The 14,216-nt window shown below is 38.8% G+C and overlaps 1 gene segment (V, D, J or C); it reads right to left on the minus strand.

The window, feature by feature from the left end:
* Positions 1-435: 435 nt before the first annotated feature.
* Positions 436-932, minus strand: LOC118580242. The segment is given in 2 exon segments: positions 436-758; positions 878-932. Coding segments are annotated over 2 exon segments (378 nt in total).
* Positions 933-14,216: the final 13,284 nt, after the last annotated feature.

Consider the following 14,216-nt stretch of genomic DNA (forward strand, 5'->3'; position numbering starts at 1 on the left):
AACTTCTCCTTTCTCTGACACCTGTGCTCTAGCTTTTGTGAGGAAAACAGGAATTCTTTTTAGTGTTAGCGTCTTTCAATAATATTTTCCTGACATTGAAATGCTGGTTCTTAGAAGCAAATTCATTGATTCTAAATGATGTGTGGTTGAAATTTCCACAGAAGCTTCTACTCTTCTGTAGAAGAGTTCCAGATGGTGATACAATTCAGAATCCTCAATGGAAATGGCTTTATCCTCTGCTAAGGCAGAAAAGGCATTGGTACTTTGCATGCCAGGAAATGAATGGCAAGGGGAGATGACTGTTTAGCCTCCTCTGGAAAATCAAATGTTTCTCAGTGAGATTTTGTAAAAAGCCTGTGACATCTCAGAAACAGTGAGTAAGTCATGAGGAGCAGCGGAGGTGGCCCAGCCTCTCACTTCTGCGTCCATGGAGGTTTATGTTATGACTTGTATCACTGTGGGAGGATACTCATTGTACTGTTGACAGTAATAAGTTGCAATGTCTTCAGACCCCAGGCTGCTGATGGTGAGGGAATAATCTGTCCCAGAACCACTGCCACTGAACTTCGATGGGATCCCATCAGCCAAGTTGGATGCACTGTAGATCAGGAGCTTAGGAGTGTTTCCTGGTTTCTGCTGGTACCAGTTTAACCTACAATAAATGCCCTGAATGGACAGACAATTGAGAATGACTCTGTCTCCCAGAGATGCAGACAAGAAGGATGGAGACTGGGTCATCTGGATGTCACATCGGCCACCTAGGAATGGAGACATAATAAATGCCAAATAGTTAAGCATGATAAGGGAGGACCTTCCCCAATACCAGGAAACACTAATCAGAGTGTATCAGTGAAATTCCCATTTAGTCCTTTTTCACCTGGTAACCAGAGCAGCAGGAGCCCGAGGAGCTGAGCAGGGGCCCTCATGTCCATGCTGAGTCCTGACTGCAGCGACAACTGTACAGGGTGTGACTGGTATATGAAGAAGTCCTCAAGGCTGTGCAGTGAGTGCATGCAAATCACTGGGAAGCAGTTAGGATGGGCACAGCTGCGAGGTTTATTATCTCAGTAACTGAGCACAAGTCCTGTGTCCTCAGATGCCTGAGGCCAGACCATATACATATGCCTATAAAAAATGAATTTCTTTTTTAAGTTCTAAGTTTTGGAGTTTTATTTGAAAATTTCTACTGTACATAAGCACCTTTAATAATATAATTCTAATATATGTTAATATATACTCAAATATCTGACTGTCAATGACTATACAACAGAGGAGGGACTCTAACTCACTCAAATAATTCCTTTGGATTAAAAAATTCTATTTTTTCCTTGTGAACTGTTCATTTGCTTGGAGTGGTCTATTTTACAAATTAAAAGTAAAATTTATCAAAACCATTTAAATTTTATTCTTCTCTCATATATTACATTGCAACCACAGTTTTCCTTCTCCCCATCCCCTCAATCTACTCCCCCCACCTCAGAAAAGAGCAGACCTACAAGGTCATCAACCAGACACAGCATAATATTCTACAATAAGACCAGGCATGTACCATCACATCAAGGCTGGATGAGGCAACCAAATCACAAGAAAATTACCATAGGCAGCCAAAAGAGTCAGAAGCACCGCTTCCTCCCACTGTAAGGAATCTCACAGGAACACCAAGCCACTTCAGTCATAACATATATGTGGAGGATTTATGTAAAACCCACACAGGCTCCCTGATCTCTCTGAACCCTCCTGAATCCTAGTTATTTGATTCTGTGAGCCATGTTCTCATTATGTCCCTGAACTCTCTCTCTGGTTCCTCTGATCTTTCCTCCCCCTCCTCCACAGGACTTACAGAGCTGGGCCTAATGTCTGGCTTTGGGACTCTGCATCTACTTCATTACTTGCTGAATGAAGTCTCTCTGGTCGCTTCAATGAGCTGGGAACTGCAATAATGGCACAGATATTATGCATAAGCATAAGATGGTAAGTAGGTGATTCTCCCTAAAAGTTCACTTAGAGGTGAATCAGCCTTCCTGTGCACAGAGGAAAAGGAGATGGACAAGACCAGCCCATCTTGGTTTCTGGATGTGTAACTAGACATGTATGAATAAATCCTCAGTGTAAGATAAGGGTTTTCTTTACTTCCGTCCTTCCTTCCTTCCTTCTTCCTTCCTTCCTTCCTTCCTTCCTTCCTTCCTTTCTTTCTTTTTTTGTTGTTTTTGGATACATGGTTTCTCTGTGTACTTTTGGTGCCTGGATCTCACTCTGTAGACCAGGCTGGCCTTGAACTCACAGAGATCTGCCTAGCTCTGCCTCCCGAGTACTGGGATTAAATGCACGAGCCACTACCTCCTAGCAAATAAGGGTTTTCTGAGGGTAATACTTTATTTCCATTGCTTGAAACAGGTATATGTGCAACTTGACATGAGTGGAAGGTCTCAGGATAGAGAAAAGAACTAGAGTAACACTGGATATGTGCCTCACAGAGGGCAAGGTGAAGGAGGAAGCAAGAGATGGCAGCTTCAGTTAATATCCCAGCTTGTCTCTAACTCCTCAGCAATTAACAGCTCCCTGGTGTGTCCACAAGTGAAAGGTAATGTGTCCTTTTCATAAAGCTTAGGCTCAGTGGGAGGATAGGTGGTGATGTCACTATGATGGGTCACAATGTACACTTTGTCAGAATTAGTAATAATTTGTTACACAAACAATAAAATAATTATATATATATTTACAAATTACCCTGATTCCAGAGCCAAAAAAGATGTTACAAAGAAAGAGAACTACAGACCAATCTCCCTCAATAAAATACTGGCAAACAAACTCTAAGAACACATCAAAACAATTATCCACCATGATCAAGTAAGCTTCTTCCCAGGGATGCAAAGGTGGTTCAGCATATGAAAGTCTGTCAATGTAATACACCATATGAACAAACTGAAGGAAAAAATCCACATGATCATCTCACTAGATGCTGAAAAGGCCTTTGACAAAATCCAATACACCTTAGTGATAAAGGTTTTGGAGATCAGGAATACAGGGAACATACCTAAATATAATAAAGGCAATTTACAGCAAGCCAACAGCCAACATCAAATTAAATGGAGAGAAACTCAAAGCAATTCCACTAAAATCAAGAACAAGGCAAGGCTGTCCACTCTCCCCATACTTATTCAATATAGTACTTGAAGTTCTAGCCAGAGCAATAAGACAACATAAGGAGATCAAGGGGATACAAATTGGAAAGCAAGAAGTCAAGCTTTCATTATTTGCAGATGACATGGTAGTATACATAAGTGACCCCCAAAATTTGATCAAGGAACTCATATAGCTTATAAATATCTTCAGTAATGTAGCAGGATACAAGATTAACTAAAAAAAAAAAAAATCAGTAGCCTTCATATATACAAATGACAAATGGGCTGAGGAAGAAATCAGAGAAACATCATCATTTACAATAGCCATAAATGATATAAAATACCTTGGGGTAACTCTAACTAAGCAAATGAAGTGCCTATATGACAAGAACTTTAAGTCCCTGAAGAAAGAAATTGAAGAAGATGTCAGAAAATGGAAAGATCTCCCATGCATATAAATAGGTAGGATTAACATAATAAAAATGGCAATCTTACCAAAATCAATCTACAGATTCAATGCAATCCCCATCAAAATCCCAACACAGTTCTTCACAAACCTGAAAAGAATAGTACTCAATTTCATATGGAAAAACCAAAAACCCAGGATAGGCAAAAGAATCCTGTATAATAAAGCAACCTCTATAGGCATCACAATCCTGGACTTCAAGCTCTACTATAGATCTACTACAGAGCTACAGTAATAAAAACAGCTTGGTACTGGCATAAAAACCAACATGTGGACCAAAGGAACTGAACTGAAGACTATGACATTAATCAGCACACCTATGAACATATGATTTTCAACAAATAAGCCAAAACTATACAATGGAAAAAAGAAAGCATCTTCAACAAATGGTGCTGGCATACCTAGATGTCAACATGAAGAAGTGTAGATGTAACTGTCTTGTTAAAAAACACAGAGCCAATTGCAGTGTTAAAAGCTAAGATGTCAGAGCAATAGCTGAGAGCTGAAAACCTTAACCTTCACTGCTGCCCTGTCTTTCCTCTCAGCAAGAGAGCTACTTCCTGTGTTTTTCTCTTTTTTATAGACTTTCTGTTCTGCCTTCACATTGGTTGTAAATCAGACCACATGACCTCCTCGTCACTGCCTGTCTGTACAGACCTCCAGGTCTTCTATGGTTGATATTGAGATTAAAGGCATGTGTCTCCATGCTGGCTATATCCTTGAACACACAGAGATCCGTCTAGCTCTGCCTACCAAGTACTGGGATTAAAGGCGTGTACCACTACCGCCCAGGTTCTGCTATGGCTTGCTCTGACCCTAAGGCAACTTTATTAATATACAAATAAAAATCACATTTCTTTATGAATACAATATCACTAAATTTCCCCTTTTCTATTTTAATAAAAAGAAAAAAGTTATAACTAATATAAGAAAAACTATATACAAAAGTACAATAACTATATAGAAGACTGCAAATAGATCCATATCTGTCTCCCTGCCATCTTTTCTTAAGATGAGAAGAAAAGTGAAAATTGCCCTTTTCTCTTTCTCTTCCCTAAGCTTCCATTCACTCTTTCACTTTTCTCATTGTTGTCTCAAGTTGTTTTCCTCCTTCCACCACATAACTGCTTACTGACCTCCTTGGTAATTCAAAGGGCTTGGATTTCTCTCCACCTCTTTTCCATTTCTCTTCTGTCAGCTACTGAGATACACAATTTACTTACTGTGTTGTTTGAGTCTCAAATTCTAACAAACTTTTTTCCAGTATGTTTTAAAATTATTTGTTAACAAGACTTCAAATTTAAAGACCACAAATTTTCCTGGTTCATTTCATACTGTTCACTGTACAATTCCTTCTTCTGATTTCTCATAGCTCATATAATTCTTTAGTATGGCACTTTTAACATCACTATGTACAATCATGCAGTGAAACCACTTGGTTTTTGATATTCTAAGTGTTCTTTGACATTGGAATTTTAAAAAGCTACAAAAAAACTATTGTAAAAGAACTGTAAACATTCTCCACCACAACATAGTAATATGATACATCCATTTTTCTAAAACTTCCAAGGATTTTTAAAATGAAAATTCAAGTTTGTAAGTCTAGTGTGGTAATCAGACTTACACATCGAATCTTCAGTGGACAATAAAAAAAAAGTGAGGATTTATTTTTAAGAAAAAAACAAATCAGAAAACTGGATAGGTTTTAGAAAGTGAGGCTATGGTATACACATAGTCTGGCATTATTTAGTACCAAGCCTATAGCTTACATATTTTGATGTATAACCAGTGTTGCAGAGCCTGGATTCTCATTGATCTTCAAGGTCCAAATCCAAAGAAGGCTAGAAAATGAAACCATGCCATAATAAGGTCTCAGTTCCAGTGTGTTTCACTTAGGGAGGACAGCAATTATGAAAACAAATGAACATTAGGCCCACTGTATACAAATAATTATTAAATTGTTACATTATATAATTATTTTATTGTTTGTATAACAAATTATTACTAATTCTGACTAAGTGTACATTGTGACCCATCATAGTGACATCACCACCTATCCTCCCACTGAGCCTAAGCTTTATGAAAGGGACACATTACCTTTCACTTGTGGACACACCAGGGAGCTGTTAATTGCTGAGGAGTTAGAGACAAGCTGGGATATTAACTGAAGCTGCCATCTCTTGCTTCCTCCTTCACCTTGCCCTCTGTGAGGCACATATCCAGTGTTACTCTAGTTCTTTTCTCTATCCTGAGACCTTCCACTCGAGTCAAACTGCACACATACCTGTTTCAAGCAATGGAAATAAAGTATTACCCTCAGAAAACCCTTATTTGCTAGGAGGTGGTGGCTCATGTATTTAATCCCAGTACTCGGGAGGCAGAGCTAGGCAGATCTCTGTGAGTTCAAGGCCAGCCTGGTCTACAGAGTGAGATCCAGGCACCAAAAGTACACAGAGAAACCATGTATTCAAAAACAACAAAAAAAGAAAGAAAGGAAGAAAGGAAGGAAGGAAGGAAGGAAGGAAGGAAGGAAGGAAGGAAGGAAGAAGGAAGGAAGGAAGGACAGAAGTAAAGAAAACCCTTATCTTACACTGAGGATTTATTCATACATGTCTAGTTACACATCCAGAAACCAAGAGAGATGGGCTGGTCTTGTCCATCTCCTTTTACTCTTAGACATCAAAATACCCAACAGTCCAATTAAAAAATGGGCTACAGAGCTAAACAGAGAATTCTCAAGGGAAGAAGCTCAAACAGATGAAAGACATTTAAGGAATTGCTCAACATCCTTAATCATCAGGGAAATATAAATCAAAATAACTCTGAGATACCACCTTATACCTGTCAGAATGGCTATGATCACAAACACTGAAGACAGCTTATGCTGGAAAGGATGAGGAACAAGGGGAAAACTCCTCCACTGTTGGTGGGAAGGCAAACTTGTACAGCCACTTTGGAAATCAATATGGCACTTTCTTAGAAAATTGTCAATTAACCTTTCTCAAGACCCAGTTATATCACTGTTGGGAATATACCCAAGGAATGCTCATTCATACCACAAGGACACATGCTCAAATATGTTCATAGCAGCATTATTTGTAATAGCCAGAACCTGGAAACAACCTAGATGCTCTTCAAGCAAAAGAATGGATAAAGAAAATGCGGTACATATACACAATGGAGTACTACTCAGCAGAGAAAAACAATGACATCATGAGGTTTGCAGGCAAATGGATGGAACTAGAAAAAAAATCATCCTGAGTGAGGTAACTCAGACTCAGAAAGACAAGCATGTTATATACTCACTTGTAAGTGGATACTAAATGTGAAAAGCAATGGATAGCCAGACTGCAACTCACAACTCCCACGAGGCTACCTAGTAAAGAGGACCCTGAGAAAGACACAGGGATCGTCCAGCGACAGAGAAACAGATGAGATCTACATGAACAAACTGGGGGTGAGGCAGGGGTTAATGAGGGCAAGGGTTGAGGGAAAGAGAGCTTAGGGGAGCAGGAGGTCCCATCTGGATCAGGAACAGATTAGGGGAACAAGAAAAGAGACACCATGATAAATTAAGTCCCCATGAAAATAGGGAGAAGCAGAGTGCTAGGGAGGTCCCCAGGAATCCACAAAGATACCTCCTCTTTAGACTACCTGCAATGGGCAAGTGCCTGAGCTGACCTACTCTGGTGACCGGATGGCCAAACACCCTAACTGTCATGATAGAACTCCCATCCAGTGACTGATGGAAGCAGATGCATAGATCCATGTCCAAACCCCAGGTGGATCTCCAGGAGTCCAAGCAGGGAGAGAGAAGAGGGATTATATGAGCAAGAGATATTGAGACCATGAATGGAAAAAGCACAGGGACAAATAGCCAAGCTAGTGGAAACACATGAACTATGAACCAATAAATTAAGAGCCCCCATGGAACTGAACTAAGCCCTCTGGATAAGTGAGACAGTTGATCAGCTGAACTGTTTAGGAGTCCCACCCCTAATGGTGAAATTATTTAGGCCACTCTATGTAGTTAAACGGGAGGTTTATTTTGTGGGGTAACTTAAAATGAAGGGGTAGGTTGCAGGGTCTGGCAAAGGTATAGTGCAGTCCAGCAGTGTTCTCTGGAAAACTCTGCTCAGTCCACCTCCAGCGTCCAGGGTCCCAGAACCAAGCACGCCTCCCCTTCTGATCCTCCATATTCTGTTTCCTTCTCCGCCCTGCCTTGTGGGCACGACCATTACCGAAGCCTCAATGGGGGTTGGAACTTCCCGGCCAATGCTGGGATGGCTATCCACTACATCTCCCCCTTTTGTCTAAATAAGAAAGTTCTAACCTAATACAAGACTATATACAAAGAGATGGTTATCAAATATTGTCCAGGAGTAATGAGGAATAATGACTTAGATAAGTTGGAATTACAATAAGTGCAAACAATATCAAGCAAAAAACACATAGTTAAATCTAGGGAAGTCTAGAGCGTGGGTAGGTGGCATGTTACAAAGATCATTCCAAAAGGTGTCCTATCCTAAAGAACCTGAGTCTAATACTTAATATATTCTATCTAAGATATTATATATGTATATATACTAAGTTGTAACTATAACTGCTAATCTCCAACCTCATCAAAGACCTGAGAAGGAATATAATAATACCTGAGAAATGGGAGAAGGACGTAATAAACTTTCGGGAGTCTTGCAAGAGTAGACAGAGACAGCTAGCAGCCTGGACAGTCACCTAATGTTTCTCAGCATCGTTGGTGCATTCAAATTGGCTACAGGCCTAGAGTATCTGACAAGCCATTTTCAGAAACAGGAATTCTGAAAGACCATCTTATCCTGTCTTGTCAAAGTATAGTGGTTGCTTTCCTTGTGTCCCGCTTGTCCAGAAAGGACAGCATTTGTACTGTCAGCAGTTGAGGCAAGGGCAGTTGTTTGCCCAGTAGGCCATTTTGTGCCAAGAAGACAAACTTCCAAATGGAAATGTCTTAGAAGCCCAACATTCTCTCGGGATCAAATTGGTGCTGCCAGGAGCAATTGTGTCTCACATCAACAGAATTCTAAGTTATTTAAATGCCATATTCTCTAGGTCCATGAAGTCTTTGAAGATTACCTGTCCATCTGACCTATGTATTTATAAATATGGATAACCTAACTAACATAATTATAGAGATGACAAGCATAGGTGACAATAACTCTATAAGTCTTATCTACCTAAAGAACCTAAGGACTAAGGCTTCCTATAAATAAGGCAAACAGTCTGTAAGCAAATGTACAGTAAAAGGACAATGACTTTAAATTGTGACAATACACAAAATATCTTTAACAGAGGTAGGAATGTATAGTGCAATATGCAATATGATAATAGTCCTATATATATATACAGAATATCTTAAACAGAAGTAGAACATACATACAGTATGACAGATATAAATTCACATTTGTATCAATATACAAATATTTCAAATCAGAGTAAAAATATGTGTACAATATAACAAACATAGTTCTGTATTTGTATCAATATACAAATTATCTTAAATAGGAATATAAAGGGTTTATATTTGTATCAACATATAAGAATTCATAACAGTGCAAAGGCTGCTATATTACTAAATTTGTTTACTAATGTATATAGTAGTCTACCATAATATCTTATACCTATCCATTCCCATTTCTTCTTTTCCTTTTTTTTTAAACATATTTTCTTTCCTTAAGGAGAGTACTGAGTTTAACAGTTTCTTCCACCCCCAACCCTACAACCATTATCCATAACCCTGAGAAATATGAAACCTTAGGGATAAGGAGCGTTGTTTTCTTAGAATTGCTTCCTGCTGTTTAGGGGGCGATGGTATCTCTGGGTATTGTGAGAAAGCTCAGATAGTTAAATCTCAGTTAGACTAACTGTAGATTCTGCAGCAACTCTCAGAGTAATGGGTAAGATTGTCTGAAATTCTGGCAAGACATATAGTATGATGATGATTACCATGGCAATATTCTGGATTGGGTAGAGTTGTTGTTGTTGGGGCCCCATCTTCCTTCTGGAGACTTCAGAGATTGCTATTGGAAAAAACTTATTTTTTGTCAGAATGGAAGGTTTGGATTTAAAGATGTCATGACATGTAAGAAAGGATTCCAAGAAGTCAAGAATAAGCATGGAGAGAATTAGAATCTTGAAGATAATGGTCCCTTATAATTGGTTTCCTTCTGTCTCATATAAGAGGGCTCTTCTGATATGGGACTGAAGAATCTCTCAACCTTTTCTTTTATCAATATGCTTGGGTTTAGAGAAGGAGTGAGCCAATTCCATCTCCAAAGCCAGCTTGGTTTATAATTAAATTGTAACCACAACTATTCTAGATTGACAGAGATATAGATGTTAGACAGTGATATCTTACCTTGTGCAGATTGTACCAATAGATTCTTTCTTTCTGCTGTAAATATCTGGATATCCAAGGCCTTGTGATTTCTGGAAGATGGGTATTTCCATTATCCTGGAAAGACAAAAACAGAACCCTACCCCAACCTTTGATTGTTAAATTTTTCTTACAACCTGAAGAGATGTCACATTGGTGGATGGTCTTTTACTTCTCCTCATCAAGGGGTTTCTTCTGTTCAAATCAAATTTTTATTAATTTTGTTGGTATCCATAGCTTTTCTTCTCCTGTGGAAACAAAAGCAAAACCCCTCCTCCAACGTAGGACATATCCAGGTTTCCATTCTGAGGTCAACACATCTTTGAAATAAACCAGTTGGTTTAGCTCAGGAGTTTTGTCTGTCGTCCAATGTCTCTCCACAGCTGTTGTTCCTTTCTCATCAGCATTGAGAAAATTCAAGGTTAATAAAGCACTATGCAATCTATTTCTAGGAGTCATTGTTACCTGTTGCTGTTTATTTAGCATATCCTTTAAAGTTCGATTGGATCTTTTTATGACTGCTTGGCCTGTGGGATTGTGTGGTATACCTGTAACATGCTTTATATTGTAATAAGCAAAAAACTGTCTCATTTTATTGGAGACATATGCTGGGGCATTGTCTGTCTTAATTTGTACAGGTATTCCCATGATGGCCATAACTTCTAATAGGTGTGTAATCACAGAATCAGCCTTTTCAGAACTCATAGGAGTTACCCACTGAAATCCTGAATCGGTGTCAATGGTATGGTGTACATACTTTAATCTTCCAAATTCTGCAAAATGAAACACATCCATCTGCCAAATTTCATTTCTTTGTATACCTTTTGGATTGCTTCCTGCAGGTAATGGAGTTTGGTTATAGAAGGAACAAGTAGGACATTTTTTCACAATATCCTTAGCTTGTTGCCAAGTAATGGAGAAATCCTTCTTCAAACCTTTGCTATTTACATGGTGTTTCTTATGAAATTCTGAGGCTTCTAGCACATTACCTATTAGTAACTGATCAATCTCATCATTACCTTGTGCTAGAGGTCCTGGCAGACCTGTATGGGATCTGATATGTGTTATATATATAGGATGTTCCCTTTTTCTGATGATTTCCTGCAATTGTATGAATAATGAAGTTAATTCTGTATTATCAGGAATGAATTCAGCAGTTTCAATGTGTAAAACAACTCTCCCTGCATATTGAGAGTCAGTGACTATATTGAGGGGTTCTGTGAAGTCCATCAGTACCATAAGAATGGCATACAGTTCTGCCTTTTGTACAGAGCTGTATGGACTTTGTACCACTTTACTTAGGTCTCCTGATTTGTATCCTGCAGTCCCTGATTTATTTGCATCAGTATAGAATGTGAGGACTAAGAAATTGGCTTGTGTCATACAATGTGAAGAAGGACCCATTCAGTATTCTTTATGAATTCTATTCTCTTGCTTTTGGGATAATGGTTGTTAATCTCTCCCAAAAAGTTATTGCAGGCTCTCTGCCAGTATTCATTATCTTTCCATGGTGATGAAATTTCCTCATTAGTTAAAGGTACTACAATTTCTGCTGGGTCCATTCCTGTCAACTGACGAAGTCTTAATTTACCTTTTTGAATCAAATCAGAGATCTTTTCTATATAAGTCTTTAATTTCTTATTTGGTTTACGTGGTAGGAATATCCATTCCAATATAATATCTTCCCTCTGCATCAAAATACCTGTGGGGGAATGTCTGGAGGGGAATATGACAAGAATGCATTTAAGTTCTGGATCCACACTATCCACATGTGCTTCTCGAATTGTCTTTTCTACTAGAGCCAATTCCTTCTCAGCTTTGGCTGATAATTCTCTTGGACTATTTAATTCTTTGTCCCCTTCTAGAGTAGTAGCCAAATTTTGTAGTCCTTCTTTGGGTATTCCCATGATACCCAATAAGTTGGAAATGCTTCCTAACAACTTTTGAAAATCATTAAGAGTCTTTAATCGATCTCTCCTCAGTTGTACCTTTTGGGGTCTAATTTTTTGTAACTCTATCTTATATCCTAAGTAATTAATAGAATCACCTCTTTGTATTTTTTCAGGAGCAATTTGCAGTCCCCAGTGAGGCAAAACTTTTTTTTACTTCTTCAAACATGCTTTCTAATGTGTCTAACTTTGGATCAGCTAATAGGATATCATCCATATAGTGATAAATTATGGATTGTGGAAACTTCACACGACTTATCTCCAATGGTTTTTGCACAAAGTATTGGCATAAGGTAGGGCTGTTTAACATTCCCTGTGGGAGGACCTTCCATTGATATCTCTTGACTGGCTGAGAATTGTTATAATTAGGAACTGTGAAGGCAAATTTTTCTCTATCATTTTCTTGTAAGGGTATGGTAAAGAAACAGTCTTTTAAGTCAATAACTATTATAGGCCATTCTTTGGGTAGCAGAGAGGGCAAGGGCATCCCAGTCTGTAGGGAGCCCATTGGCTGAATTACTTTATTAATAGCTCTCAGATCTGTCAGCATTCTCCAATTACCAGACTTTTTTTAATAACAAATACAGGAGAATTCCAAGGGCTGGTAGATTCTTCAATGTGTTGAGCATTTAACTGCTCTTGAACCAGCTGTTCTAAAGCTTGTAGCTTCTCTTTTGTCAAAGGCCACTGTCCAACCCAGACAGGTTTATTAGTTAGCCATTTTAAAGGTAAGGCAGTTGGTACTTCTGAGAGTTCAACAGCAGTTGTGCTCTGTTTGTGTACAGCCTGAATTGTTGGTGACTGTTTTTTATAGCATGTTATGATATTATTCCTAGAAACATGCATTGGCCTGTATTCCTTTTCTGAGAGTGTAGGAATTTTAATCTGGGTATTCCACTGTTGTAACAGATCTCAGCCCCATAGATTCACTGCTACATTCGCTACATATGGCTTCAGCCTTCCTCTCTGTCCTTCTGGCCCTATGCATTCAACCCATCTCAAACTCTGTTTTATCTGAGATAGGGTGTCAATTCCTAAAAGTTGGACATCTACCTCTTGAAGAGGCCAATTTGGATGCCATGATTTTGGTGTAATTACAGTCACATCCGCACCTGTGCCTACCAGGCCCTCCAGAACCAAGCCATTAATTCGAATTCTAAGCTTTGGTCTTTGTTCATTTATGGAAGTCTGCCAAAATATTTGTTTTATTGTGTTCTTTGTAAACTGTGATTCATCTATCAGAGCTGTTTTATCATCCATTGCAGTATTGGTTTTTACATTAGACATTGGTTTATTCAGTTGTCCTAGAGAGGAATGTCTTCCACAGTGGCTGGGAATGTTCTTACCACATTTGATTTGGGGGCCTGCAAGAGGCCCCCTGAGGCGTTTCCCACCAGTAAAGGGTTGCCTTGTATATCTATTTTTGATCTGCACTCACTGGTCCAATGTCAGCCTTTGCCACATCTTCTACATAATCCAGGAGGTGGTTGGGGTCTTCTTTTAAGGCTATTCCTAGAAGGAGTATTACTTCTAGGATTACCCCATATACAGTTTTTACTTATATGACCTGGTGTACCACATTTAAAACACTCAGTACCACAGGGCCTTCTTTCACCTTTGGGATTTGTCTCTCCTATCCAAGCCTCATTATTGTAGTTAAGAGATTCAACACTATTAGTATACTGAATCCATTCTTCCAAAGGAGCTGATCTGATCTTTAATGGTGTAAGTATTCTTTTGCATTCTGCATTAGCATTGTCGAATGCCAAGGACTCAGTTAATACTTTTCTTAATTCTTTATCTGATACAGCTTTTGTTATAGCTGTGTTCAGCCTTTGTAAAAAATCAGTGAAGGGTTCATGCGGTCCCTGAAATATCTTTGTGTATACCTCAGTTGCTTTTCCAGGTTCTGGAATTTTTCCCAAGCATTTAGAGCTGCTGTACGGCATAGGGATATTGTATGCTCATCATAAATGGCTTGTACATTCCTGTCAGCAAAACATCCCTCACCAAGTATTTGATCTTGGGAGATCTCAAAACCTCTGAGTTTACCTTGTTGTTCTAAATTTCTTGCTTCTTCTCTCAACCAGCTTGTCCACTGTAACTGCTGGCTATATTCTAGAACAGCTGAAATTAACTGATGCCAGTCATCTGGAATGATTCTATGTGAGGTAGACCACGAATTTAACATCTGTTTTACATATGTGGAGTGTATCCCATATGTAACTATTGCTTCCTTTATATTTTTAAAGTCCCTTGTTGAAATTGGC

The sequence above is a fragment of the Onychomys torridus genome, chromosome 3, assembly GCF_903995425.1.
Source record: "Onychomys torridus chromosome 3, mOncTor1.1, whole genome shotgun sequence".
Taxonomy (NCBI): Eukaryota; Metazoa; Chordata; class Mammalia; order Rodentia; family Cricetidae; genus Onychomys; species Onychomys torridus.